At 34.4% G+C, this 25,198-nt stretch overlaps 2 protein-coding genes across 4 annotated transcripts; both read right to left on the minus strand.

Moving 5' to 3' along the window:
- Positions 1-4,461: 4,461 nt before the first annotated feature.
- On the minus strand, positions 4,462-14,771 carry LOC116009672 (CCR4-NOT transcription complex subunit 9-like). 2 transcript variants are annotated; one of them, XM_031248791.1, is made up of 9 exons: positions 14,461-14,771; positions 13,240-13,311; positions 7,146-7,235; positions 6,587-6,629; positions 6,203-6,309; positions 5,883-5,978; positions 5,439-5,629; positions 5,270-5,342; positions 4,462-5,066 (listed from the first exon to the last, which is right to left on the minus strand). In XM_031248791.1, the coding sequence occupies exons 1-9, from the start codon at positions 14,650-14,652 to the stop codon at positions 4,959-4,961; spliced, it is 972 nt and encodes a 323-aa protein (XP_031104651.1). In that variant the 5' UTR covers positions 14,653-14,771; the 3' UTR covers positions 4,462-4,958. The 2 variants fall into 2 exon arrangements, with proteins under 2 accessions (XP_031104651.1, XP_031104650.1); XM_031248790.1 differs by having other exon boundaries at positions 6,587-6,719.
- A 5,646-nt stretch (positions 14,772-20,417) lies between these two features.
- Positions 20,418-22,841, minus strand: LOC116010687 (cytochrome b561 and DOMON domain-containing protein At2g04850-like). Of its 2 annotated transcripts, XM_031250186.1 has the most exons (3): positions 22,124-22,841; positions 21,604-21,858; positions 20,418-20,972 (listed from the first exon to the last, which is right to left on the minus strand). In XM_031250186.1, the coding sequence occupies exons 1-3, from the start codon at positions 22,793-22,795 to the stop codon at positions 20,586-20,588; spliced, it is 1,314 nt and encodes a 437-aa protein (XP_031106046.1). In that variant the 5' UTR covers positions 22,796-22,841; the 3' UTR covers positions 20,418-20,585. The 2 variants fall into 2 exon arrangements, with proteins under 2 accessions (XP_031106046.1, XP_031106047.1); XM_031250187.1 differs by lacking the exon at positions 21,604-21,858.
- Positions 22,842-25,198: the final 2,357 nt, after the last annotated feature.

The raw sequence follows: 25,198 nt of genomic DNA on the forward strand, positions 1-25,198 counted from the left end.
TGTTTTCCCCCCCCCCCCCCCAACCAACTCTCATTATCCATAGTTTTGTCGGATATTCATTTTGAGTTACTAGGTTCATCAATGGACCTACATGAAAATACATATTCAAGAAACGATACATTTTTCGATTCAATTATCATATTTTTATGTACGTTCAAAATATGGGACTCATGTACTAATCACCGAAAAACACTAATAGTATACTATCGTAATACCTATTTTTATTTTCTTAGGTGTTGACAATAACACTTTGGCAAGACACCCCCACACATTCAAGTATTGATAAGAATGTCTCCTACCTTTCCATAACTTGTAAGGAGTTTATTTAAAATGTACTTTATTTCACAGATTGCACATCTATATCTGGTTCATTCACATTAGAAACGTTCTCAGTCAAGAACCTTGACAAGCTGAGAGTAGTGAAGTAGAACAACATCTTTTATTGTCATCTCTTGAAGTTTGCTTATCCGTTGAACTTCTCCAATTTTTCAACTGAGCCGCTTGATACCAACATTGGTACTTGCATCGTAGGGATATACATTGGATGCCACCATCAATTTGCGAAATGTTGTTCACTAGGGTACCTAAACGCAACTTCATTGGAAACATTGTTCCCTTCGTTGTCATTCACCCTGTTAAGTCCATTGTTATTCCCATTGTTTATCAACTAGCAATACGAGAGAAGACATTTTGATAGATCAGTTTTAAACTTTTAGGAAAATTTTATCAAGTGTAAGCAAACGAGACGATTTATTCATGGAATCAAACCCAAGTCATGTGTCTCACATATTTTTCTTAAAATTGATTTGTTGTCCTCCCAAATGTGTTAGGAGCTTTGTAGCTTAAGTCTCCAAAGATAAAATAGGTTTCAACATATAATTGAGCACTCAAGCTATATTGTTCTAGGCAAACGTGAAAAAAGGAAATACACTAAAACTTTTGGAGAGGTTGGAAGAGTTAAAATTTAGAATTAATTAACTAATTCTGTAACGGATCAGAATGAACTCAACACTTCTTAATACGTTAGAGGTACATCACGAGTTTGAAAACAACACAAGTATTGATATTAGACAATAGAAGTTTTGTAAACGGTAAACCTCTTATGTCCCTTCGAAATTTTAACTTAAAATTAAAAACTCAGTTATGTGTCATTGCTTTTGCCCTTTCAGTTGTGTCCATATGTTTCAAAGAATCATAGCTTCCCCCTAATAGTAGGCTATTGAAGTATTGATCATTCATTCCTTCCACTTTACTTTTCTTAACAAATAATGTATGCCTTCTAATTTTCCTTTTATGTTTCTCTTGTTATTAACTCTGTTTTTAATCAAAATAATTATTGGTGAATGGTGGGCTACAAGGATTTTGAGATAATGAGAATAAGAGCACACATGTGTAATAAGAAATCATAAATGAGATGCACTTTTCAATGTCAAAATCATAAAACACAGTCACAAACTTCATACCTTCTATTAAATTTGTAAGATTTATTCATAATTGATTACTTGTTTAATTATAATTATGAAATGTGAATCACTTTGTGAGGTTTATTCATAATTGATTGACAGTCAAATTGCGAATTATGAGGTTTATTAGTTTATGATTAATATAAAATTTTGAAATTTATAATGAAGGTTAATTAATTTGTACGTAGTAATTGATATTAAAATTTCATATTTCTACTTAGTTGAGAACGTAAAGAAATACTATCTCGTAATTTGTTATGGACATTATATTTTGATATTTTGTATTAAAATTATTTTATTTAATTAATAGTGTTTCATATTTTATGGGCCATTTTGAGCTAAGCCTAGGCAAGGATTGTATTATGATTGTTGTAATGTTACATGTACATGAGGGCTTGTAGGAAGTTAGTAATGGATGACGTAATTGATAAAGGAGAAGCTCGGATGGAGAGTGAAGAAAGGGAGTTTGGAGCTAAAGTTGAGCTTAGAGCTACCTTTTTCCTAGGGCTTGTATCCCTTTAATAATATTTGTACAATTAAGTAGTCACTTTGAACAAATCAACTTAGATGGTTGAGTTGTTTCCTCAGTTGCTAGGTTTGAGACTCAAACTCTGTCACTAACTCCTTTTTGTTTTTAAAAAAAAAAAAAAAAAAAAAAAGAAAGACTCCTTTTTGTTTTGTTTGTTTTTTTTCTTAGTGGAGTGGCAGCAGAGTTAACTTAGTAAATAACATGGGTTGGAAGGCAATTTATACCATGGATCAGACTCTACATAGCATTATGAAGTTCGAATCAAAATAACGAGTACAGAATTCATACTCGTAAAGTACAGAATTTCATAGCACACGCATGTTATATATTTACTTCTTTTTTAAATCTGATTTAGGTGCATAATTTGTGTTCATAAGTACAGAATTTCACAAGACAGAAATTCATAACATAAAACACAGCTACTAATTTGTTTAAAATATAGAGTTTATACTCTTAAGGTACAGAATTTCATAACAAAAAAAACACAAATATTCACAACATAAGACATATATACATGCACTAAGGTTCACAGTACACTGTGAACCCTGGTGCATGACAGAAGGACTGTGGTTGGAGTGTTGGACCATGCCAAGCCCTTTATTATTGCCTTATTGGGTCCCTGGTAGTATTTTTCCATCATCAATTGCACTATTTTTCTTAAATGCATATAAAAATCAAACTAGTTGGGTAATTATAACTTATAAGCACAAATTATATAGTAGACTAGGATTCAATTTGCATGGTGAATCATGATCTGAAATGATATTTTATATTAAATTGTTTATGGCATCAACCGGTGCATCATATTTAATAATATTTATTATGTACTATGCTTATAATATTTGCTCTATATGTTTGTAGACCTGAATCTTAATATACATAAACAAATATAAACCATAGTAAACAATATATCTATTTCTATTCACTATGTAATAAGTTCATAATATTTCTTTTATACATTCATAAAAATAAAAGTTAATGTATATAAACATTACATTAATATAATGACTTTATATAATTTATTTTTTTAAAAAAATATTTTAAAAATCAATATGAATCTCATTTAACAAAGTTCAATTAGAAATTTTTAATAATATTTTTTTACTCATTAATTTTATTTGTAAAAAAAAATTAATGAGCAATATGAATCACTTGAATGCATGTTGCTACATTCATTCTAGTCTATGATATAACTATTGAATTATAAGCATAAATTACTAATGAAATGAGATAAAGTTTGACCCTCAGCAACAGTAGCCTATTGGCATTCTTAGAGTCCATTTAGAAACCTGAAAAAAAACTCAGAAAATGATTTCCATAAAAATGAGTTATTTTCTTATATTTGACTGAATGCTAGAAAACTATTTGTTACTGTTTGGTTGAATATTAAGAAATTACATTATTATGTTTTGTTCATTTTTCCTAAAAATGAACAAATTATTTGTTAAAATAATAATAATAATAATAATGATAATTATATGTGGTGGTGGTGCGGTGGTGGTTGTGATATAGTAGTGATGATGGTGGTGAGGGTGGTAGCAGCAACGGTGGTGTCGCGGTAGTGGTGGTGGTGGTGTCATTGGCGGTGGCTGTGGTGTATTAGAGGTGTTGGTGGTGGCGTGGTGTCATTGGTGTGTTAGTGGTGGTGGCTGTGGTGTATTAGAGGTGTTGGTGGTGGCGGCGACGGCAATGTTATGGTGGTGGTTGTGGTGTCGTAGTGGAAATTAACTTTAAAAAGAAGGGAGTGAAGAGATAGAAAATAAAGAATCCATAAAATGTCTTTCAACTAAAAAATTAAGAAGGCATTTTCTATCAAATTGAACCTTGATTAAAATGAATATTTTTCTTTGACTTCATTTTCCTTAAATACCAAACACTGAAAATTCCAAAAAATAACTTTCATAAGTCATTTTTCATATTTTCAAATAAACCCTTAGTTTAACTAGTTATTTATGTGCAACGAAATTTACCCAATACATGCCATCGGGTAATGATTGTAAATTTCCCTCGTCACTCAAAAGGCAAAAAGCTATAGCAAACTATTATTGTTCAACTAATATATCTATCCATCCAAGATACACGCAAAACAAACATTAGGACTCCCTTGAGTGCATGATGCTCATGCACCCTAATCCATGATATAACTATTCAATTATAAGTATAAATTAGTAATGAAATGTGATAGCTTTGGACGAATTAGAAGCACAGAAATTATAATATTAACTTTGTATAGCTCAAAAGCTGTAGCAAACTATATTATTGTTCAACTAATCTATCTATCCATCCCAAATACAAAAATAAAAACAAACAAACAACAAAATAAAGCAAAACAAATACTAAGTAAAATCTTTATCCCACTTCAAGCCATAAGTTTTCAATATGTACACCTGCATTTTTTAGTACATCAAAGAGAAACCCCAAAGGATAGACCCCCTAACCCTAACCCTAAACCCAGTCAAGAATTCCAAATCTAACCAACTAAACAATTTAACTATTTATAGTTGCAAGTTATTTTCAACAATCAGACTGTAAGTATAATACGGCTACATTTGGTAGAGCTTATTTTAAGCTACAAATAAGCTATAAGTTTTATTTTGTAAAACATAAAAATGTTAAAATAATAGCTTATTTTAAAACACTACTCTAAGTAGTTTTAAGCTTTTAGCTTTAAACTAGCTTAAAAGCTAAGTATGCCAAATAGAGCCTGGCTCTTGAAATATGTGAACCCTAAGCTAGGAAAAAGAGTTTAAATACTATCTCATTGGATAACATAAATAATAGAAGTCGATAAAGTCTGCAAGGATCTGCAAGGATCTGAATTTTTTACGTTCCTGGAGATTGAGGTTACTGCACAATCAATGGGAAAAAATTTAACCTCAATGTAGAGCGAAAGAACTTCTCTGGGGATTTTACGTTCAGGCATTACTATATGCAGCAGATTCACAACGAGGTCAGGCCAAGCCAATTTAGCTCACCATCATATGATCAAATCCTCCACCTGCTTGAAGGGGAGCACGAGGACCTTGCACATTCTGAAGCAGCTGTTGAAGCCACCTCCTTGTTGTTGGATCCTCCTGACATATTAGAACATAATAAACATTTGTCCAATTGAGAAAAGAAATCTATGGTGTACTTTCACTTAAATATAAGGTATGACTCTGGGAAGAGCAGGAGCGATCTCTGGTTCTGTGTCTATTCCGTTTTTGATGGACCAATAAGCTATATGATTCTTGGCTCCCCTAGAAAAAACATAATTTAATATGCAAACCATACGTACATGAAGGCAATTGCTGAAGGTCGTGGCATCCCTAAGTATGTCAGGAAGACAACTTCTGAGTGCATCGCAAGCCCTGTATAGAAGAAGTGAGGAGGGAGTTTGAGGCCTCATTTTCTGAAAATCCAAGGCATTAAAAGGAAGTAAGACAATGTAGCAGCAAATAACCAACCTTGGATTATCGGATAACCGAAGGTAACACCGAATGATATGCTTGAGCAACCTAGACGAGGGCTGCTCAGCAAGGGCAACCACCATGTTTCCCAACACCCTGCCTACTGCAAAAAACCTCTCCGCTGTGGTACATATGTATTCCAAACCCATATCATCCAGAAGGATTTTTTGCACAATGAAAGTTGCAACCTATCAGCAATCAGCACAAGCACTTTAGTCTAATTCATAATTAACAAGTTAAGGGTGTAGTCAGAAAACTTCACACAACATCCAAGAGTGTAGTCCAATATGTAAACCTATAAATTACAATATCTTTGGAGAAACAAATGGGAAGTCTTTCAGCTGACTACTGAAATAAAGGAAGATATGCCATAACTTCTGTCACGTAACTAAAACTCTGAATAAGTACAGAGAACATTTTTGGGGGGAGGTGGTGCTTAACTGTTTTTGAGAGCTCACTGCCCATCTCCATTGTGCGCAGACAGAGTGGAATTATTTCAGTTGATAGAAGGAAATTGATAACATCATTGTCATCAACCTGTAATGGTTCAATCAAGAAAGAACATTAGGGAAAAAAACTGTACTATAACATTCATCCCAAGAACATTGGAGAACCATTAGATGTGAAAAACTTTTTGCTCTGGAAAAGTGTTTCATGCTTTCACTTGCCTATCTATTCTTGATGGAGATAAGTATATATAGATCATTAAGGGAAGAAGTGAGAAGAAGAGATGCACTGCAAATGGATATAGAACTAGTTACCTTTACCAGGGCACCAATGACACCTAAGCTAGTAAGCCTCAGGTATTCAAAAGGTCTTGATTTGCTTGTTGTATTAAGAAAAGGATACAAATACAGAGGAATATGAGCTGTGAAAGAGAAAAGATGAGTCAGAAAAGTTTCTTTAACTTCAAAGAGAATTTCACAAGCATCTCACCATGTGATAATCTTAAATCTTGGTGGTGAACTAGGAGTTTGTCGGAATTCAAACACAAATAACATTTTCATCAAATAAAGTAAAACTGTAATTCACCAACTATAACCAAACCTTCTACAGTGATTCATGATTCTCTTCAATTTATCATACACTTTAAACAAGAATATGTGATATAAACAAAACCTTTCTGGAATGTTTTAAAAACTTACCATTAAGGAACAGCATTCTGGTGTCTGGGTGAGAGGCTACGCACTGCAAACCATAATGGAATGGTTGATTAGCTTCAGAAATAAAAGCGCCAAAAGATGAGTCTTTAGATAAGGACACATGGTCTGCAGATATCTGGGATAAGATCATTGCCCACAGCAAAGGAAACAATGTATGTTATGTCTGCATAGATACGTGACGTGTGAATTACGAATAGCAATTTGCTATCAGCAGGCATCTGTAGAAAGTTTAATAAAACCTGCAACCTGACACTAATCCCTAAAATGGTGAAAGCCCCCCCCAAAAAGAGGTTCCTTTAATCTCCTTCCATTCTTTCTTTTGAATCTTGATGCAGTGAGTTATAGCTTATAATGTGAATAATAGTGCAAAAAACAGAATATTTTCATTCACTTTCACAGAAAATTCCATCAGATAATATACATTAAAAGAATAGCACATTATTTGGATCCATCATATGATATAAACTAGAGCATTGCATATTTGTTTGGACAATGATTGATAAAGGTTGGACTATAATAGACAGCTAATGATTGCATATACCTGAAGAAGTGCGAGTGCATTGCAAACTCTATTAGATTGAGCAGGAGTGAGGTTTGGTGGTGACAAAACTGGGTAGATGGAGACAATTTCCTGCAGGCATGGCAAAACAGACGCATACAACAAAAGATGAGCAATCACAAGTTGATCAAAACTCTTCAGCCTTAAAGATAAACCAGTTCAAGACTTCTTGTCATGGTAGACTGATACAAATCAAGCAGGAAAGGAAAGTAATCAAATAATCATTCTAGTGGCAGAATTCAAGGAAGCATAGAATAAGGGATTGGCTGATTATGTAAATCCTTGCTTATTTTATGGAGTGGATAATTAGGGATTGACTAATAGACTATAAATAGGGACCATCTCTTAGAAGAGAGGGCATCCAAACATCTATTCTAAGTTCTATTATAGCTGTAGCAGCTGGACAAGAGCCTGAAACTCTTGTTGGAGGGTGTCTTAGTGAGAGCCATGTGCCTCTTTCCCATTCAATAAAACCATTTTATCTTTCTCTTCTTTTTCCCTGTTCTTTACTCTAACAAATTGGTCCGACCTGCCGCTGATTGACGAACACACGAATGGATTCTCATGTAGAGGCGTTAGAGAAGAATCAGGATGAGATACGTACCGAATTAACAGCGCTAAATGGCAAATTCGCAGCAATGGAAACTTCCATTGCTAAACTAACCAAGGTGGTTACCTTGTGGCTGCATAGTGATGAGCATAACATATCTAGTCTTGTCACCAAGGCTGGCTCCAAGATTGAATCCCCGATAGAAAAATCCAACACCACCAAACCACCTCTCTACCCCACCACCACAAGTGGCCCCCAACTCACCATGAGGATTGAAGTTCCCAACTTCAATGGGATTGATATGAGTGACTGTGTTGCTCAAGAAGAACATTCCCTTGCTATCCAACAAACACGTGAAAAATTGAAGTGCACAACAGCCTTTGTTTGTTCTTCATCGAGTCGGCACTCGGCACTATGGATGAATTTGTTAATGAATACCAAGCACATGTCTATGTCATCCATTCACCACCAAGGCTCTTGCCAACCTTTTTTGCCAAGCTACTCTGGTTCAATCTAGATCGCACTCAACATCATTGGGCCAAGATGACCCAAGCGAAAAGGTGTGACTTAGAGTTTACTAAGGGTAATAATGTCCTGCTTAAGCTCCAACCTCATTGCCACTCTACAGTCCAATGTCATATCAATGCAATGCACCATGGTATTATGGGCCTTTTAGAATTTTGAAAAAATTAAGTGCATTCGCCTACAAACACGCATTGCCACCCACATTTAGAGTACACCATGTTTTTCTTGGATTACAACTCAGGCATGTACACAACACCATGTTTTGCACTCTAACCTTGAGGACAAGGTTGTTTCATTACCGGTCGGTAATGATACAAATCAAGCAGGAAAGGAAGGTAATCAAATAATCATTCTAGTGGCAGAATTCAAGCATAGAATAAGGGATTGACTGATTATGTAAATCTTTGCTTATTTTATGGAGCGGATAATTAGGGACTCACTAATCATGTAATCAGTAATTGATGTTCCTACCTTATTTTACATATAGTAATAGACTATGAATAGGACCGTCTCTTAGAAATCATCTATTCTAAGTTTTATTATAGCTGTAGCAGCTGGACAAGAGCTTGAAACTCTTGTTGGAAGGTGTCTTAGTGACAGCCATGTGCCTCTTTCCCATTCAATAAAACCATTCTATCTTTCTCTTCTTTTCCCATGTTCTTTACTCTAACATAGACGGATAATTTACATGAGAGTACACCTGGATTTGAATGTAGCATAAGTATCTATTACGACCTAAATAGGGTTGTAACGGATATGTACCTTTTGAGGAGATACTAGCTCAAATTGTTCACACTTCAAGCATGTGAGAGCTCTAAGAAGAATAACTAAATAACTATAGAAAATATTAATATTGTATTGTCTAATGATTTTTAATACATTAGGCCTAATACATATAGTACATTAAAACGACTATCAAAGGTAACAATTCCTAATTGTATTACTAATTATGATTAATTCTCCACTAATCAAGCATCGTGATTATTCTTTTCCTTTTAGGTGTATCATTCTCCACCCCTTCAAAAAACACATTGTCCTCAAGGTGTAGAGTAGAATAAAGTATGAGCATCTCTTTCACCGGTACCTATAGCGCCGTGTGCAATGTTGTGGGATGGAAAACAACTCAAAATAAAATATTCTTGGGCTTGTTCATTGCGTATCCCCTTGTGGCACCATAACTGGATTAACTGCTCATCTTGTAAGAAAACCAATTCTTGAAACATCTGAGGAGGTTTGACAAAGGATAAATTTTTTACCACACTTGGTTGCACGAAACTGTGATTAGTATTATCACCATCAACCATGTTCATTGGCCCCGCAATTTGTGGTTGAACTTCTACTTCTATTTTGGTGTCAATTTTTAGTAAATTGTCTATCACATTGTGAGGAGGATTGAATCACATCTTGGGTTTTTCTAGGAATTTGGCCCATGTGCTCAATGACCCCATAGGTTTCAACCCATGGTACCACTCAAAGGCTTCACGGTTCATTGTGAATGTTGCGAGACACACCCTTTTTGAGAACCTATGGCTCTAAAAAATTCATAATATTCTTCTATCTTTATTCTTAAAAATCCAACTATGGAGATTGATGCTATCGATTTGGGTAATTTAGGACAATTATGAAAAGAAAGCAAAACTCTTCAGTAGGTTGAGAAAGTAGCTATGAACAGATACTACATTGTAACAGAGTCAGTAGTACTCAAAAAAAAAAATGAAAAGAGAGCAAAACTATTTTTTCCATAGGGTTTTTTTAACTTATTTTTTCTCTTTTTTGCCTTTTTTGTCTCTCATTTTATCAGTTTCTTTTCTCACTTCAGTACTCTTTTTTATCAAAATTTTTTTTCTTTTTATTTATCCTCACTTTGCATATTGGACAAAGTATATATGGGAGAGAGATATATTTGCTTCTATAAACCAAGATTGTAGACAGTGATGGTAGGCAAGAACAAGGAAGGAATTGCAGATATGGTGTTGTGTATATGAGTGGTAGTGGCGGATCTAGATTTCTGATGGCAATGGCGGTGTTTGGCGGCAAGAGATGATGGACTATGGACTTGTGTGTTTCTTTTTATTTATGGAAAAGGTGAGATAGTATCCATATGTCTATTTTTGGTGGTGCAACGAAGCTAGCCAAAAAAGTACTGGTTCAACCTCCAGTAGAGGTTTTTGATGTTGCCAATGCTGAGACATTTAGCTCAAGATAGAAATAGCAAGAAAGACAAGATTAAGAAAACAATGTTTTTTGAGAAGCAGAGTGCTTGTTCTGAAGTTGAATACATCTTTAAAGATAATGTTGAACTTGGTATTCTAAATTCTTCAACACTATCTTGCTTTTATTGTTTTTGTTTATATTTATAGATTATTAATTTATACAAATAAGACAAAACTAAAAAGCCCCTCTAGAAAAACTTCATGTTTATTATGAATTCTGGATGATATAGCTTCAAGTAGGTGGTTGCATAATAGCAAACTATTAAATACCAGATTTCCACATCAACTATTAAATGCTTCCTCCATCACATTTTGTGTTTTGTTTGGTTAACGAGATTTGATTGAAGTTATTTACAATTTTAATTTTCATAATATCAAGTTTAGTATTTGTATATAAAGTTTATATATTTAGAAACTACATTAAAAGTACTATTAAACACACACAAAACAAAACAAAAACAAAAAAAAAAACAAAAAAACAAAAAAAAAAAGAAGAAAATACTAAAGAAAATAAGTAAAAAAGAAATAGTTGGTTTGATCAATGAATAACAAGATAGGTAAAATGGGACAGAGAGTATGATTATTTATGATTTATGAGCACTTTACCTGTTTATATCTATTTATTGAATATAATTATTTTCTATTTATGAACATTTGTCTGTTCTCCTTACATGAATTGAAAATGCTCCATAATCTGTTGATGAATGGTCCCTTAGTTTCCTGACCACATCACAGTTCTTTATTCTTGTGATAGGATTATAGGAAAGAACTTCATCTAAAGTGGAATTCGTCATGAAACATTGAAGTGTACTGATTGTTTCTGAGAACCTTGATGCTTTAGAAGGCAATTATTGTTACACCTACACATTCCAACTGGCTTTTAATTTTAATTAGAAGTTTGTTAAATCATAATGGCTTAGTTTCTATATTAAAACTATACTATTTGTGTTGGTGTTGTTTAGTTGTATACTTCTATTTATTTGATTATGCCTTTGTACATATTGAACTTTGTTATAATATTTGGTTATAAAATGTTTGTTATTAAAATTTGTATAGAAAATGAAAGTAATAACTAATAAGAATTATTGTTGTGTATATTTGAGCCAAGCTCGAGCTTAAAAAATCAAAGCTTGGTCAAGCTCGAGCTTTTATTTTTTAAATTGAGCTGAGCTCCGAGTTTTGACTCTGTAGATGATGTTCCAGGAAGCTGTTTTGCATAAGGTTTTGTATGTGTTTTTTTTTTTTTGTTGGATGTTGGTGATAGTAAATAGTGGAGATGAATGTGGTCAGGAAAAAAAAATGGTAGTGCTGTAATTCTGTAAACCTGCTGAGTTATGGAGTCTGATCTATTCATGGAGATGCTTAGCAATAATGCTCTGGGTGGTAAGGGAGGGTTTGTTTTGTGATGGAAACAAGGGGAGGAACGGGGAGATGCAGATGACCGGAAAATGTAGCATAGGGAACTGTATGGCTATTATAGTCTGATTGATGATTGATGTTCACAATTCCTAATTGTCTTACTAATTAGTAAGCCTAATATATACTACATTAAAAAGACTATCAAAGGTAATAATTCCTAAGTGTCTTACTAATTAAGATTAGTTCTCCACTAATCAAGCATCTTGTTTATTCTTTTGCTTTTAAGGTGTATCAGTATCACAAAAATAGCTTATCTTTCTAGAAAACTCAAATCACTTTTGAAGCCTAGGCTTGAGTTTCCTTCGAAATAAGATTGAATCACTAGGTAGGGTATGTTGCCAATGTGCAGAGCATTGACATGTATGGTCAATGAAGAATAAGTTCTTGCCTATTTGGCATGGTTGTCAAGGCCGTCGTCTAGGCGTCGGGGCGACGTCTTGGACGCCTAACCCGAACTAAAACCCGGGTTTAAAGAAAAGAAGAAGAAGTTGCGATTAAAAGAAAACCCTCCTAGGCCCCAGCCTCGCCAAACGCATCTTACTCCTTTGCCTTCGACTCCCAAGCTCCACCACCGAATTGTCATCGTGCCTCACCCTTCCACCGCTGAATCGCCGTTGCAGCTGACCCAACCTCACCCTTAGCAGACTCTTGCCCTCCCAGGTAGCCTTCTGCCTTCTTTCTTCTTTCTTCCTTCTTCCTTCTTCCTTCTTGGCTGACTGGGCCTTCTTTCTTTCTTCCTTTTTTCTTCTTGACCAACTGGCCTTTCTTTTTTCTTTTTCTTTCGGATTTCATTCTTCTTTATACACACATACATACTCATCGCCTTGGCGGTCGGTGACATGTCGCCCAGAAAGTCCGCCTTGACAATAATGCTATTTGGCTATTTCTCTGAACAACTTATTTGATAATTTCATATGCATACATTTTAAAGGGGGGAAGAGAAATACACTAAATAGATTCCTTAAAAAAAAAAATCCTTTGCCACAAGCTGGGAAATATTACACCATAAACTAGTAGCAGATTGTCTCTGCTATGGTGTAATGCCTATTGTCAGCCTCCACTCCGGTGCTTCAATTATCAAAATATCAGATATTGACACAAGACCATTCTAATCAAGTCAAATCCAACTCAGTTCTGAAATCTGAATGCACAAATCATTCTATTTCTAAACAAATCCTAAATCCAATGTCTGAAAGAAGAGAGGGTGAGGCCAGGTCCTTTAGCCAGATCACTAGATCAGTGTATTTGTAAATTCATGACAGGTGTCTCTGCTTTTCATATGAATGAGTGATATTATAGAAAAATGGAAAAGCAATTTAAAGTGCAGATTAAAGGATGTTTGAACTACAAGGAAATACTGGGAGAATACCTGCAAGAGTGCAGCAATAGTACCAAATGAATTCCATAGTAGTGGGGCCAAATCTTGAAATAGTTCTCTCTTCTGGGGAAAGAAAAAAGTTCAAATTGGGAAAGAGCAAACTGGTTAGTGGAGTCCAATTCAGAATTTGCAGTAATCAAGAATTAAAAATCATTACAGAATTATGTTTTAATAGCAATCTCAATATTGAAATGTGGTGAAACCTCTAGAAGGAGAAAAGGAATATATGATTTGAACTGGAGTTAGTGTTAATATCATTGCCATATTTAATCTGTACCTTATGAGACAATGAACATCATCAATTACCATAATGTTGCATATACCACATTTATGCAGTTTTGTGGCACCTATATTTTTAAGCAAATGCTGTTTCATATTCTCCTACACTTAATGAGAATGCTGCAACGCATATCCTTATGTCTTTTGTTTTTTTTTTAATAGCTTAAAGATCCTGTGCTGTTTCGGATGCAGTGACAATTTTTTGCTTATTTCTTCTCATAATCGAAAACACGCAAGCAAATTCGGTGTTCATTTGGCAATATAAAATGTGAGTTCAGTGAACACACACACCCAAAAAGAAAACGACAACAACAACAACAAAGGATTAATAAACATAAAAAAATAGTTGGAATGAAGAATAACATGTCAAAATACAACCTTTTTCCCCACTTTCTAACAACACAAAATAGTTGGAGTAATGAACAAAAACATGTGAAAAAAAGCAATATTGTTCTCACTTCCTCTAAAAGTGACTCATCCCTAGACAAATAACGTGTCAAAATAGTTGGAATGAAGAATAACGTGTCAAAATACAACCTTTTTCCCCACTTTCTAACAACACAAAATAGTTGGAGTAATGAAAAAAAGCAATATTGTTCTCACTTCCTCTAAAAGGTGACTCATCCCTAGACAAATAATTCAGAGTTTTGATATCCAACGCTCTGAATATACAAGTAATTTCCCCCGTGATACCTAATAGCTCCCTCATCCAAAATTCTCCAACCCATCAGTCTCAAAACAGTTAATCACACGGGGTATAGAATTCTAGATAAAATCCAAACCTCACGTATTCCAGAAACAAATAAACATTCATATATAAACGGTGTACCAAAAGCAGGCCAATCTCACTTTTAGAAACAAATAAAACTACGGTAACCAACAGAAGGCCACTGAAAAATGCAATAGAAATTTGGCGTGAGAGAGTGTGTAGACCTTGGAGAGCTCGAGAAGAGCGTTCTCTCGGAGATCAGGATTGCTGAGGTCGAGCACGAGCTGCTCAGCGGATTGCATTTTGCGTTCCTTGTTGGGCTGAGCGCCGACGGCGGTGGCGGAGGAAGAGCCAGGACCTCCTCCTCCGAAAGCGGCGGCGGCGCCCATCGAGAGATTCGGAGGGAGATTAGCCATGTATCTCAGTTTCACTCAGATTCTACTTCTGTACAATACTGGAATGGGAGGAAAATCTGGAAAAAAGCAGCAAATATGTCAGTGAAGTTCGATTCAAAAATCAAAAGTGGCGTTGCGCTGCTGTTACACGTGCCTGGCTTTCTTCTTTAGGACTGTACTGGGTTTCTATTAAATACGGACCAGCATTGATTTTTTCCTTTTTAACAAAATAAGTACAATAATAACAACAAAGGAAATGTTAAATGCTTTTTGTAACTAGAATTCTAATCACATTTTGTATCCTTAAACCTCGCTCGTGGACCGCGGTCCACAATGAATTAATGAAACATAATGAAACCACCTCCGTGCCGCGTTATTCACTTCCAGTTCATATACACGTACTGTAGTTACATTTCAACACAATTACAGTTACATTTCAACACAACTGCAGTTACATTTCGATATAACTACAGTTTCATTCGATAATATAAAAACACAAATGTGAAACTGTTATTCAGTATCAGTTCATATACACTGCAGTTACATTTCAATACAACTACAGTTACATTTCGATATAACGACAGTTTCATTCGATAATATTAAAACAAATGTAAGGCACTATCTTTTGATGAGATGATATGTAGTATCAGTGATCACGGTCCACGGTATAACGACAGCTTAAACCTTGAAAAAATAATTGACAAAGTAGATTACGAAGAGTCGGAGACCGTGGATCGTAGTATGTATGTGGTTTGGCCGGTCTCCGTAATCTACTTTGTCAACTATGTTTTCAAGGTTTAATTTAAGCCATCGTTATACCGTGGACCACGGTCCACAAATGCATTGTGTCGTGGTCACTGATACTACAGATCATCTCATCAAAAGATAGTACCTTACATTTGTTTTTATATTATCGAATGAAACTGTAGTTATATCGAAATGTAACTGTAGTTGTATTGAAATGTAACTGCAATGTATATGAACTGATACTGAATAACAGTTTCACATTTGTGATTTTATATTATCGAATGAAACTGTAGTTATATCGAAATGTAACTGCAGTTGTGTTGAAATGTAACTGCAGTGTATATGAACTGAAAGTGAATGGTGCGGAAGGGAGGTGGTTTCATCTGTATGTTTAATTAATCAAAACGACGTCGTTTTGATGCGTGGTCCACAATCCAATGGCAAGAAAGCAGAGACAAGTCTATGTTTAATTTGCAATGAAAAATAATCTTAAAAAATTATTTCTAGACTTTGTTGTGTACGTAGTTTGTGCGATAAAAGATTAAGGTTTAATTATGTGGTTTGGCCGGTCTCCGTAATCTACTTTGTAATAAGACAAGTAGATCGTAGTATGTATGTATGTAGTGGTGTCGTCTCTTCTTTGTAACAGCTTAATAGGGAAACTCCTTTGTTATCTTATTATGTAAAGTTCTCTATTATTTATGGAAATGGTTCACAGTAGAACAAATTGAATATTCGTTTCAATCTAAACAGTTTTTATGCTTTTCAAATGGAGTCAATCAATTTCGATGAAAATAACCATTGTGGTTGTGTTTTGCAGTAGTTTGAGGGTCATGCAAAGCGAAGCAATATGAGTGGGCGTCATTGGACGGATGGTAATTATTATGTCCTGTGTAATAATAAAATTATTAGGTAGACTTTTTTAAATTAAGGTATAATATTGTTAAACCAAAATTATTATAAATAACGTGTCCACAGTAAAAAATAAATTATACTTCACTTACTAATTAATTATTATTAATATACTATATACTAACTAGCCGAAATTAATGTACCAAAATATTAATTATTTATTAACAAAATTGCCTAATATAAAGTGTAATATTATTGGTGTGTGTGTGTGTGTGTATTAGAGTGTTTAATGACAAAAATAAAAGTGTCTAGAATTTACTACGCAATAGTCTAGGGTTTTTAGTGAAAAAACAATAGTTTAGGACTAAACATGAAATTATCAGAAAAGATAAAAAATCTCAACTGAAATTAACTCTAATCAATAATTACTATAATTTTTTTTAAAAGGAAATCACTACAATTTGAAAACCTACTACTGCAAATTTGTAAGTTAATTACCGTAATTTCCTTTTCACTATTAATTATTGTATATGATAGTGAAATAAATAATTAAAATTTTCAGAAGTTCAAAAAGAAAATCACTATAATTCATAAAGTAAATTTCAATCAAACATTAATTTCAACAATCTATAAAAGATCATCAATAATTACGGCAAATAAATAATTTTTTTTAAAAAAAAGAAAAAAAAAAAGAGAAGCTATCATTGTAAATTCATATTGATGATTTTGTTGGTATCGGACCCGGACCCACCATAAACTAGGTATGATCATATGGATATGGAAGTATAGAACGAGATTAGAAAAATAGTAGTTTTATTATATTGTATCCTACATTTTGGTACATAATATCTTGAATGGCTTAGGAGAGGGTAATATGTGTCACATTTTGAAAATTGAAGAACAACATTTACACCACTAATATTGCATTATACTCTATAATAATTAGAGCACATTTGTGAGGGCATAAATTACAATTTTTTCTTAGTTTTAGAAACCATCTAATAAGAAAGTAACATATAAGTATTACTATCAACCAATCAAAATTAATTTTAGAAATCCTCTTTTACAATAAATACTTTAGATGTTATTTTTTGTTCAACATATAATATATATACACCAATGTACTGTCTAACTACCAGCTTAATTTTTTAGTTGAGATAGAATATATGATTTAATTTGGTATTGAACCCAACCTCATGTAAGAGGTTATGGGAATCACCCGGTAAAAGAGATTATAGTTCATGTGTTGCTTGGAACTCATCACAAATGTGCAATCAAACTATCAGTATAGTCTTTTAGTTGAGATGATTCACATTTTTTAATTTCATTGACGACGTCACATTATATAAGATTTGGAAATTTTTTACTTACTTTTACTTTTTTTTTTATTAGGTATTCATGAATTACTCAATAACTTTACAAGTTAGTTAATAATAAATTGCACAAGAATTAAATATAAACAAAATTCAATATAATCTCACACTTGAAGAAATGGATAGTAGAGAGGAATTTTCATTTGATATGGACTCAACGTAACCTAACTCATAATTAATAATTGTGCAAAGCATTTGGTTAAACTTGCAAATGAGTGACTCGAGCTTAACTCAAATTACCTTTTTTTTTTTGGTGAATAAGAGGGACCCAAGGTCCCGGATATTAACTACGTCTACTAGTGGCAAAGCCGCGGCATCCCGCTGGAGAAAGCTCATCAGATCCTCAGGCGGGTGTTCCAGGATAGTCGTTCCCCAAGGCGAGGTTTGACCGAAGTTCGCCAAGAAATTCACGCATTGGTTGCCTTCGCGAAAAATGTGGATGACCCTAGACTCTTGGAAGTGTTCCAGAAGCAGTTTGCAGTCCCTAACAAGAATACTGGCATCAGGTGTGACCATACCATCTTTGCGCAACACTTGAACTATGGCCTCAGAATCCGTTTCAGCGATGAGTTTAGAGAAGCCTCGTTTTTTTGCAAGGAGAAGACCTTCCCGAAGACCCCATAACTCGGCTAGGAAGTTGTTCGCGATCCCAATGTTGCAAGTATAGCCCACCTTCTAGTTTCCGTTTTCGTCTCGTATCAGACCTCCCGCACTCGCAAGATGAGATCGAGATTTCAAAGCACCATCTGAATTAAGCTTGATGAATCCCATCGCCGGAGGGGACCATACAACCCAAATGTGACTCGCTGCCTGGAGACCGACTCTTTTTGCTAGTAGACAGCGCCCCTCGCACGACTCCATGAGACTACGGCTGAGGATATCCCTGGGGGTTGTGACGTTGTTATCAAACACCAATCTGTTTCTTGCCTTCCACAAGTTCCAAAGGATGTAGGGGAAAATCAGAGCCCAGCTGATGTCGTTGCCATCCGTATGTTGAGAAGAGCAGGCCGCCTCCATCCAGCGTTGCATGTGGAGGTAGTTGAGTCGTTTAAAACATTTTTATTAATGTCTCGTTGAGTCGTTTACGATTCATATATAGAGTCGATTTAAGTGAGAACATTATCATCTCTAATAAGAAGTGCAAATGAATGTTAGTTAATTATTGATATGAGAGCTCTAATGATTGGAAAACATTATCTCATGTAAAATGTGCATATGAATGCTTGTCATCGATTTGGGAGATCTAATGCTTAGATGGGAGGGGACAAGGAGAAAATGGCGATGACATTTTTAAATTTTATAAACTTTAGATGTGCACAAGAAAAAAATTTGTGTGTTATCATTTTTTATTTTTATTTCCAGCTATTGTATCGTCTAAGATGGACATTTGTGATTTGTCTGTGCGTGTGCGTGTGTGTGTGTAGGGGTTGAATCAAATTAGAACATGGTCATTATGTAAAAAGTGAGGATTGATCTCAATTTATCTATGAATGTTCATCAAGTGTTGAAGGTTTTAGTATAAACAAAACACGGAGTCAATTTTATAATTATTGTAAATTTTTAAAAGCGTGACTCATTTTATAATTATTGTAAACTTGAAAGTTTAATAATGGTAAGATCATGACCTTTAATTTCTCAATATGGATGGCGTGGATGCGTCCACAATTTTTAAAGGGAGACGCGTTCTCACCTAAACCCTCCCCTATATATATGGGTGTGCTTTTGTGAGAACTACTCCTATCAGGGAACTAGCTAGGAATCAATCAGAGTTGCGCATATGAGAAAATAACGAATCTGAAGCAATTAAAATATGCGATAATATTTTTGTAAATAACTCAAATTTTAAAATGTATTTAACAACACTATAATATGTACTTTCACGAAACTACAAAGTGTTTCTGTTAATAAATATAGAAAACTAAAATACTAGAAAATTAATCGCAATGTTAAACCTTATATATGAAACCCTAAACAATAAAAAGTAACCCCTTCACCAAACTATTAAAAAACCCCATATATAAATTATAAAAAGTGAATAACAATTAACAAGTATTTTGTACTTTCACATAATTGGGTGCACTTTATAATGAGTTCTACTATATGTACTTCCAAATTCTACTCCATCACTTTTACTTTATGATGTGGCAAACAAAGATTTTATCATATGGGTCCCAAAAAAGTATCGACATAAAAAATTTGTGAGATGAAGTAGAAGTTGGGAATAAGAAGTCATGAGAGTACATGTAGTATTTTCCCTTTATAATGTTTTTGGATGTATTTTATAATATTGTTAGGTGCATTCTAAATATAATATTTAAACTCTAAATAAACTTCTAAATCAAATTTAAAAAATAAAAAAAATTAAATTAAACCATTAACTTTAAAATGTGAACACTTTCAGTGTACCTTCGTGCACTTAAAGTTTGAGTTATTTATTAAAAAGTCACAACATTTTTACCTTATCTATCTGATCTCCTTATTTAAAATCATTAGATCTTTCTTAGGTAAACAACTCTTATTGGTTCCTAAATGTCTCTATGACGACAAGTTCTTATAGACTATATAGTTTGAACTCGAATTCAATTTGAGCTAATCGAACCAAGCACGATCCGGATTTGAGCCTAAACTTTTAATTCAATTGAGCTCGAACTCGAACTTGAATCAATTTAGATTTAAATTGAGCTTGACTTGTTTGCACTTTTACATTGATAACACCGAACATTATATTCACCAGTTTTTAAAAAGTTTTTAAAAAGTGTGATTGAGAAATTAAATAAATTCACTGAATAGAAAAATGACAGTCAAAGCCAAAAAGATTAAATAAGAGTAACCATCAATTTATCATGGATAATGCTAATAAACGTAAACAAAATTCTGCATGCAAATTCATATTCGCTAACGAGGCATCAGTTAATTAAGTAATGATAAGAACTAATAAATATACAAAAATAAAATTGTGAAATCACGTCAAATTGTGAAGGTTTAATTAACTGGAATTTGGCGGTGAGTAGAAGAATCAACCCTTGTAGGAGGAGTAAGGCCTTTGTCATATTGATGTTCTTCATTATTTTTAGGAATCTTATCACCCTCTTCTTCATTATTTTTATGAATCTTATCATCCTTCTTCCTTAAATAACAGAACCTTATCCATGTGTAAACTTCACACCCCACAAAAATGGATACCAAAACCGCAATCACTACGGCATAACCCGATCTCCACGCCTTCTCTTGTTGTCTTAATACACTTATCCCTTTGAATATATTATAAGCAATCACCACCAGCAATGAGTACCCCAGAAAATGATGGTACTTGTTCCAGTGCCTCCGATATTCGTCCTTCTTAGCTGGCTTCAGTCGTAAGGCTAGCATCTACATATACATTCAAACGTTACCATTATATGTTTTACGCTATCAAAAATTATATTAATAATGTGCCTTCAGTATATTAAAATAAAAATATTTTTCAAATTGAATGTAAAATTATTCTAGAAGTAAACAAATAAAAGCTTCAAAATAAAAATAAAAAAATAAAAAAATTACAATTGTTGTTGGCCTTGTCGAGTGACTACCCCTTAATCATATTAGTTTTTTGACTATAGGGTAGTCAGTTAGTTGGCAGGGCCAACAACTATCATACTTAGAATTCAGAATTTTTTTTAACTTATAGGTTAAATATTAATTCCACACACACACATATATATATACTCCATTCTGTCACATTTTATCTATCATACTTACTATTTATTGGTTAAATCAACTATTTCTTTTTTTGTTTATTTTATTTAGTACGTATTATATTTTACTTATTTTTAAATTTGATTTTTTGTGTTTAATAGTGTTTTTAATTTATTTTCTAAATATATAAATTTTGTATACTAATATTAAACTTAATATTATTAAAAATTAAATTAAAAATAATTTTTTTCAATCAGACCACATAAAATTGGACGGATAGAGTATTATATGATGGAGTTGAGAGGGTATATAGAAATTAAATTACTTGTAGGGTGGCGAAAGTGAAGATGAAGATAGCTGTGATTCGGTGAGTTCGAAAGGTGTAATAGTGGGAAACATGGCCGAGCCAGAGTCCAAGGCCCCACCCCACCACGCCCATACTATATCCAATTATCTGACACCCCACATGAAAGGAGAACCAGTGTCTCGCATCAAATGGAAATGCTTTGAAATACCTCGCCCCAATCACACCCGCCGGCAAGAATGTTCCCCAACCAACAATGTTAAATATCCCATGCGCCTAATAAAACAATATAACAATAATAATGTCTCAATTCGCATAATAATTAATCAATTGCGGTAATCAAAATCTAGCTAGCTAGCTGCCAATGATCTTGTGGTCTAATAACATCCTGTTGCACCCTATGTGGAAGGGGTGGGAGCCTCAGTCCTGCTGTCATTTTGTGTTTCGGTAGGTTGAGAAAGTAATTTATGAACATATATATTACATTATAACATAGTTAATAACATTAAAAAAAAAAAAAAAAACTAGCTAAATAGCTTACCAATCTCATCTGTTGGCGTTTCTCCATGACAAAGCTGGATACCTTGCCAGTGTTCAAGTCAAAAGCCTCGGCACTGTCGAAGTTCCTGAGACTCGTGTGGTGCATCTTGGGCTCCGCCCCGTCCGCCACATCCCCGGTTTGCCAAACGTGGTTCAGCCTCGAATCATTGTAAATCACGGGAAGGTCTATGGAGGCTTGGATGGTGTAATACCCAATCTTTACAAGGGACCCGCATTCGAACTTAGTCACGTCTAGGTCGATGTCGGAAGGGAGAAGCGGGGTGCAGCCCAGCTTAACACTGGCCGTGACATTATATTTATCGCACAGCGGCGCTGACCCATTGGCTGACTTGATGAGTATGATGGCTCTGGTGCCCACCATTTGCGGCTCCGGGCCGGGGTTCAGCCCCCACGCTAGCCACCCGGTCTCACCGTCCACGCGGGCTCCGATTAAAACTTCGAGCTGTCTTGTCCCGTTGCCGCCGCCGTCGGTGTAGTTCCAGCCGAATTCAGCTCCGCTGGCTAGCTTCTTGCACCTTCCCAGCTTTCTGGTCTTGACTACACTGTAGAAGGCCTGGCTACAATCAGCGGCCGAACTAATTGTGAATAAAGCAAAGACGATGATAAAGGTTAGGATGCAGTGATAATAAGACGAAAACATTCTGCGAACCATGGGCTAGCTTGATAATGATAGGTGTTTCAGTGTTTGTGTTTAGTAATATAATATAATTTCTTTGGCTCCCAAGTGTCTGTGGCCTGGGGTTCTTATGGCAATGGAGGATCACGTTTTTCTCGACAGTGACAGTGACATGACTAATGGAGTTTAAAGGAAGTAATGAATATGTTCGTGTTCTCTTTGTCCCTGTTTTTTGGGTAATCGTCTCTTTAATCGAAATGTTCTTGTGGAGTTCAAAGGAAGTAATGAATATTTTCAGGGTTTTTGAAAGAAATGATCCCAAATGGATGAGAAGAGACCAAAATATGATGCTTTTTTAAAGTTGTATAAAATTCCCAAATGAGTTTTTCAAAACTTCAAATTGATTTTTTTTTTTTTGCTAAAATATTCTTATATAAATACGTTTCTCAGTCATGGCCGTTTATACTAGAAAGACATCTCTCACATGCGTTTCTCCTATTTTAGCGAAAAAAATCATTTTGAATTTTTACAAAACTCATTTGCTACTTGAGTTTCTAGCAAGAAACTTAAGTCCTTTCCCTATATTGTACAACTTTGAAAGTGTCATATTTTAGTCACTTCTTCTCCATTTTGGATCATTTTCTCATTTTCCCATATGCTCATGTTCTCTCTGTCCTGTTTGTGGGTAATAATCTCATGCACAAATTCTTATTTGATCCAATATATATAGGTTTATAAATATGAGGTCCTTTGGTGCAAAGACGAATAGATTGATACTGTTGCTCCCAACCTGTGACCTCTCACTTGGGAGGGCCACAGTTATGCCACTTGACCACAAGGTCTTTGACAATAAAGAACATGCTTGGGGACCTTTGTTTACAATATTCAATGATTAGATTAACATGAGAGCACACTCAAGCTCTCATGAAGAAAAGATAGGAACAAGAAGGATGCCAACAAGAAATGAAAAAGATCATTCAAGGGTTTTTTTTTTTTTTTTTCGAAAACAAAAACAACTTTCATTAACTTAAATCCGAAACTAAGACATTACAAATGATAGGAGGAGGGTTGTAAAGCCACTCCGAACAACCAGACGAAGAACTAAACTGTCTAGCCAGAACATGAGCAACTTGGTTCGCTGATCTTTTGGTAAAAAAAATAAACACATTACAGAAACCTTGCAATAGGTGTTTAATATCATTAACAATGAGATGAAAGGAAGACACCCCTCCATTGGAATTCAGACATTTGACAACTTGGAGAGAGTCAGATTCCACAACATTATCCATGTTTTGTGTTTTAAGCCAGCTCAGTGCTTCTCGGACGGCGATTGCTTCGACTTTCCTGGCAGTGAAATTGCCTCTCTATTGGACTCGCCGTGCTGCAATGAACTTTCCATCCCCATCTCGTATAACACTGCCCAAACCCATTGGCACTCTATTTATACGGACAAGTTAGACAAAATAAGATGATTTTAACTATCTGCACTTTATGCTATTTGTGGCCCCTGGCCTCCTTATAATCCATATCTTTTGAGCGCCATCCTCGAGAGAAACAATCTAATCTATACCACATTTTTTTTATAAGAGCATCCACATTAACGGGATTTTTTTTTGTTTTGTTTTTTTTTTAGGAGTTTTTGTAGGTGTGATTAAGAAAGAGATAATGAGGTGGAAGAAAAAAAAAACAAATTTGATTTAACAAAAAAAAATAAAAAAAATATATTGTCAGGCGCGCTCTGGCTTTGATTTTTGTGTGAACAATTACTATTCCAATCACCACATATTTGCAGGCCAAACTTTTTTTTTTTTTTTTCTCTTTCTTCATTTATCTCTCCTCCAAGTAAGCATGGATAGTTTTTTATATTTAATTCTTGTTTGAGTTAAATAATTCACTATAACTAATTAAAATAAATAAATATACCACGTTTTTCTATAATCCTATTAAGTCATGCAACATACCCATCTCAAGAAATGCCAGTTATACCTACTCAAGCTTTGTCATGAGCCTAACTTCCTCGGGCTATGGCCTATGGGCAAGGCCCACTTTGTCAAGTGCACTTCCATTGCACCTTCTCAGCGAGTCCATCATGATGGACCTTCTATTAGCTAAGAATTGTGTTTAATAGATTTTGAAGATGCTAAGCTAATTGCATAGTGATTTTAATACCCTTATTAAGTGCTTAGTTGCACTTATTCTTACTCTTATATTTATATTATTTTGCTTGTGTTTATTAAGTTTAATAGAACAATAGTACCTAATTATTTACTAATTAAATTTTAGTGGAAAAATGATTATTCAAATAAATAATGCGTTTTTAATTGAATTTATCTATGCTTTGTTTTGTATCGTGGCTTTATATATGTTTTGGACGATTTCTTTAATGTAGGTACCACGTTTATTGGATGCATTATAATATATTGGATACTCCTTGATGAG

Source organism: Ipomoea triloba, chromosome 2 (assembly GCF_003576645.1).
Source record: "Ipomoea triloba cultivar NCNSP0323 chromosome 2, ASM357664v1".
Taxonomy (NCBI): Eukaryota; Viridiplantae; Streptophyta; class Magnoliopsida; order Solanales; family Convolvulaceae; genus Ipomoea; species Ipomoea triloba.

Excerpts from the sequence above, each read along its gene's own strand:
- LOC116009672 (XM_031248790.1), bottom strand. The coding sequence starts at position 14,652 with ATGGCTAATCTCCCTCCGAATCTCTCGATGGGCGCCGCCGCCGCTTTC. Across the intron at positions 5,630-5,882 it reads GCAGTGAGCTCTCAAAAACA|GTTGCAACTTTCATTGTGCA; the intron begins GTTAAGCACCAC and ends GATTGCTGATAG. Across the intron at positions 5,067-5,269 it reads CCTTCAGCAATTGCCTTCAT|GAGGATCCAACAACAAGGAG; the intron begins GTACGTATGGTT and ends CTAATATGTCAG.
- LOC116010687 (XM_031250186.1), bottom strand. The coding sequence starts at position 22,795 with ATGGTTCGCAGAATGTTTTCGTCTTATTATCACTGCATCCTAACCTTT. Across the intron at positions 21,859-22,123 it reads AACGCCAACAGATGAGATTG|GCGCATGGGATATTTAACAT; the intron begins GTAAGCTATTTA and ends TTGTTTTATTAG. Across the intron at positions 20,973-21,603 it reads TCACTTTCGCCACCCTACAA|ATGCTAGCCTTACGACTGAA; the intron begins GTAATTTAATTT and ends ATGTATATGTAG.